The sequence below is a fragment of the Alosa pseudoharengus genome, unplaced genomic scaffold, assembly GCF_046254945.1.
Source record: "Alosa pseudoharengus isolate Yale_2024_CS ecotype anadromous, Long Island Sound unplaced genomic scaffold, YU_APseudo_1.1 YU_APseudo_1.1_scf_23, whole genome shotgun sequence".
NCBI classification, from domain to species: Eukaryota; Metazoa; Chordata; class Actinopteri; order Clupeiformes; family Clupeidae; genus Alosa; species Alosa pseudoharengus.
Genome location: NW_027468685.1, coordinates 6037643 through 6042642, shown reverse-complemented (window position 1 = coordinate 6042642; position 5000 = coordinate 6037643). Strand labels below are relative to the sequence as shown.

Sequence of the window (5000 nt, the reverse complement as noted above, 5' to 3'; positions counted from 1 at the left end):
GCTTATTAGGTATTAACAGTGCATAATAAGCAGTTAACAATTCATTACTAACAGTTAGTTAACTGTTGTTATCCTTTAATAACATTAACTAACTGTTAGCATGCAGCTTGTAAGTGTTAATAAGCAGCCTTTTAAGTTACTTACAAGCATATTTGTTAACAGTTGTAAGTGTTAACAAGCAGCTTGTTAATGCTTGTCAATGGTGTATAAGACAAAGAGGTGGATAACTAATACGCTTATAAGACCTTTCTTACCTATTTGTAGTAAATTTTGCAGCCCCCCAATCTAAAGCGAGGACCATGTAGCCTATAGTTCCACAAGCCCAACCTTCTATCTCTTTATATACTGTATATCTCTATCTAGCTTGGTTTAGCTGTGAGAAATGCAACTTCAAAATTATTGCAGTGAGCAGGAGTCGAACCCCGGTCTCCCACGTCAAAGAGTGCATCGCTACCTATTGAGCTACACTACTACTGTTTATGTTGATTCTATATTCCGATGTGCTATATTACACTAGCTATGCTTTTTACAAATATGTTTCTGATGGAAAAGTGGTGTTTAATTAATGCAGAAACAGACCACGAATGTTCGCCTCTGTTCAAGGCAAACTGAAACATGTTTCAAATCGATCACGAACGTTCGCCTATGTTTGCAACTTTGAACCAGAGCTTTGAACGCACCCACTTATCGTCTTTAAGCCTCGGTTGCTAGGTAACCAACTATATACAAAGCAAAGATTCTAGAGCAGAGCTCTGCTCTAGAATCTTTGATACAAAGCTGGCATATCTTTAGACTGCTGACAAACTGACAAACTATTTTATGCGTTCACTGAACAAAGATTATGGAAATTAAACACCACTTTTCCATCAGAAACATATTTGTAAAAATCATAGCTAGTATGATATAGAACATCGGAATATAGAATCAAAATGAACATTTTAATCAGAGAGTTAGGAACAGTAGTGTAGCTCAACAAGTAGCGATGCACTCTTTGACGTGGGATACCGGGGTTCGATTCCTGCTCACCGCAACAATTTTGAAGGTGCATTTCTCAAAGCTAAACCAAGCTAGATAGAGATATACAGTATATAAAGAGATAGAAGGTTGGGCTTGTGGAACTATAGGCTACATGGTCCTCGCTTTAGATTGGGGGGCTGCAAAATTTACTACAAATAGGTAAGAAAGGTCTTATAAGCGTATTAGTTATCCACCTCTTTGTCTTATACACCATTGACAAGCATTAACAAGCTGCTTGTTAACACTTACAACTGTTAACAAATATGCTTGTAAGTAACTTAAAAGGCTGCTTATTAACACTTACAAGCTGCATGCTAACAGTTAGTTAATGTTATTAAAGGATAACAACAGTTAACTAACTGTTAGTAATGAATTGTTAAGTGCTTATTATGCACTGTTAATACCTAATAAGCACATGTTATTCTAAAGCGTTACCCTAAAATCTTATGTAGAAGAAGAAACATTCACAAAAAAATCCATCCATCCAAAAATGACCTTTGTTTTTGATAACTGTTGAAAACGGCATGGAACTGACAGAGATGTTTTTGTAAATAAATAAATAAATAAATAACATTATGCTGATACCTTTTGCTTTTCCCAAATACAATGTAGCCTACAGGTGTAAGTGACCTTTCATCAATCCAGTTGCAATGGATGAACTGTGATGAACTGCCCTACTTGTGATTGTTTAGAGATTTTAAAGGTTTAATAACAATGCTACATCTTCTTTGGCTATTCTACAATCTATTCACCTTTTCAGCACCAGTAGGCTACTTTCTGTGCAGCCGCACACACACACTCAGGTATGCCAAACAAGCATACACAAAAGTTTCAAGAGTGGGGGATGGAGTAAAATATGGAGACAAAAGTGTGATTTATTTTCGCGGAACGGATGTACAGGACTGAGCGGCGGTCATATTTTGTACCGCTATGCGGTACATCTAGTTATCAATATTGGCAAATTAAAAAACCAAATCACAAAGCAAAATGCAATGCTATTTGGCCCTATACAGAGAATATACACTTGCAAATTACCTGACTAAAATTAAAGAAACCAATTTAAGAAACATTTTGACGAAATACAGACTCAGCAACCACCGCTTAGCTATAGAAACTGGCAGACACAAGAAAACCTGGCTGCCCAAAGAGGAACGCTTTTGTAAGCAGTGCAATGGCAATGTTGGTGAAACTGAACTCCATTTCTTAACAGAATGCAAAACATTTCAAGGAATCTGTGAAATCTACTTCCCAAAATTTGAAGAAAAATATCCTAATTTTATGACACTACCAATCCAAAGCAAATTGCCTTTTATTTTGGGTGAAGACAAATCCAGCTGTATCATAGCTGCCCAGTACATCCTTGCCTGTCACCAACTGAGGGACAGTGAGTGACTTAAATCGAACCTACATTTGTACATATCCTCACACAGAAACACGCACACACACACACACACACACACACACACACACACACACACACACACACACTGATATATCTCCAGCCACACACATGTGCACCCTCACTACCCTCTGTTTAAAAATGAAATTACATTACGATAATTCATACTATAGGCTGCCTATATAAATGTCCATTTAGGCACATAATTCACTGATACATTCCTTGTCTGTTGTTATGCACATGTCTTATACCTGTATGTTCAATGTATGTAATACTTGCTTTGGCAATACAAATGTCTAACTATTTGTCATGCCAATAAAGCACTTTTGAATTGAATTGAATTGAGAGAGAGCGAGAGAGAGAGAGAGAGAAAGAGAGAGCGAGAGAGAGAGAGAGAGAGAGAGAGAGAAAGGTAAAAATGTACCCAAACAGTGCTAATAAAGATCATTTGAATTTGAATTTGAATATGAGAGAGAGAGAGAGAGAGAGAGAGAGAGAGAGAGCTAGAGAGAGAGAGAGAAGGAGTTAACTGAGAGCTCAGCTCAGGTTTGGGATGAACTGCATGTCCGCATCAGTGCCTTACAGTACGTCAGGGGGTCTCTGAAAAAATCATCAAAGCCTCCACGACTGATTAACATTTTACTAACATTTGCACTAATTGGCTTAATCTTGAATTACTTTTAGCTTCTTTCCCCTCGCTTCTTTAATTAAAGGTGCCACAGAGGAACCATGGGAAATGGGAAGACTGCACACTGCGCACCCCACCGCCCTGCAAGAGCCACCGGAGGACCAAACAAGACCTTTCCCTGGGTTTGGCCAAACAAGACCTTTCCCTGGGTTTGGCCAAACAAGACTTTTGCTTAGGTTGTCAACAAGACTTCTGCCTACTTGGTTGTCCTCTGCAACACTGCTGGATGCCTCAGCTATGACCAGTGGATGGGCACACACAATCTTTCCCTGGGTTTGGCCAAACAAGCACTTTCCCTGGGGCTGTCCTCTGAAACCCTACAGGGAACCCTGCAGTCCCCATCAGAGGCCCGCATAGGCCAGAGAACCCAGGAAAGAGAATGCGGAACAACGGATCGGAGCCCTGGCTGTGACGCACAGCCCACAGGGCGGATTCCGGACGGGCGAGAAAGAAACCAGCAGCGAGCGGCGGTCAGTGAGCGGCGACGGACCTTACCTTGACGGACATCCCGGGGCGCTATGGCGATGGCGTTGTTGGGGTGCGTCTGTGTGACGCAGCAGTCGTCGGGCGGGGTGAGGAGGACGTTGGACACGGGGTGGTGTGTGTGGTTGTGGGGGGGCTCGGGCTCAGAGGGCAGGGCGTCGGTGGCGGCCGAGGGGGGTCCGGCGTTGGGGCAGACGCAGCCCGTCTGCGTGATGCTGCAGCCGTCCTCGCCGCTGCCGTGACCGTGACCTCCGCTGCTGGACGTGCGGACGCACTCCTCGAACCATCGGCACAGGACGCCGCACGTGAAGCGCGACGAGTTCTCGTTGTTGATCAGCAGCACCTCCACCACGCGGAAGTCCAGCGTTTCCGCGCCGACCGTCGTCGGACGCTCCTCCTTCTCCGTCTCCCGAGAGCCCTCGTTGTCCTCGCCGCCGCCCTGTCCACCCTCACCATCACCATCCCCGCCACCGTCGCCGCCGGCGCCCGTCTCTTCCTCGGCGACCGACGCCGACGCGCGCGTGGCGGGCGGCTGAGCGGTCAGACACAGCTGCACGAAGTTCTTATCGAACTGCAGGAAGGTGTGAGGCCCCGGGCTGCGGCAGAGCTCCACGGCCTCTGGGTCCAGGGGCTGGCCGGCGGGGGCGCACGTCTGGTTGGCCAGGTAGTGGTCGAGCGGGAGCACGGCCGGCGCGAATCGAGCGCACACCTCGGACCGCCGGTTGAAGCGGAAGTAGAGCGAGTACTTGGTGGGGTCCGGGTTCTCCACCGTCCAGGAGCAGCCGGTGGACAGGGCCTGGGGGCCCGGGAAGAGGTCCCGCAGCGAGAAGGAGCCGTACAGCACCCCCGACACCAGAGAGGAGCAGGGGCCCCAGGCCCCCCCAGGGACCCCCACCACCCACGCCAGCAGGGACAACAGCACAGTCAGGCAAAGCTGGCCAGCAGTGGTCATCCTATGTCATTTGTCCTGGAGACACACACAGAGAGAGAGAGAGAGAGAGAGACAAAGAAAGATGTTATTTTTAAATGATATTGCTCAGCAATGTGCATCCTATGTCATTGTCCAGAAGAGAGCAAGAGAGAGAGAGAGAGAGAGAGAGAGAGAGAGAGAGAGACAAAGAAAGATGTTATTTTTAAATGATATTGCTCAGCAATGTGCATCCTATGTCATTGTCCAGAAGAGAGCAAGAGAGAGAGAGAGAGAGAGAGAGAGAGAGAGAGAGAGAGAGAGAGAGACAAAGAAAGATGTTATTTTTAAATGATATTGCTCAGCAATGTGCATCCTATGTCATTGTCCAGAAGAGAGCAAGAGAAAGAGAGAGAGAGAGAGAGAGAGAGAGAGAGAGAGAGAGAGAGAGAGTTAAAGAGAGTTAAGAGATGTTATTTTTAACTGATATTGGTCAGCAGTTGCCA

At 45.6% G+C, this 5000-nt stretch overlaps 1 protein-coding gene across 1 annotated transcript in view; it reads right to left on the bottom strand.

Moving 5' to 3' along the window:
* Window positions 1-4539, bottom strand: part of LOC143140573 (uncharacterized) — a 75117-nt gene extending 70578 nt beyond the window's left edge. The window contains exons 1-2 of the mRNA XM_076301577.1: window positions 4114-4539; window positions 3600-4026 (exon numbers count right to left, since the gene is read on the bottom strand). Coding sequence (XP_076157692.1) covers window positions 3600-4026; window positions 4114-4539 — 853 coding nt within the window. The remainder of the gene's footprint in view (window positions 1-3599; window positions 4027-4113) is intronic.
* Window positions 4540-5000: the final 461 nt, after the last annotated feature.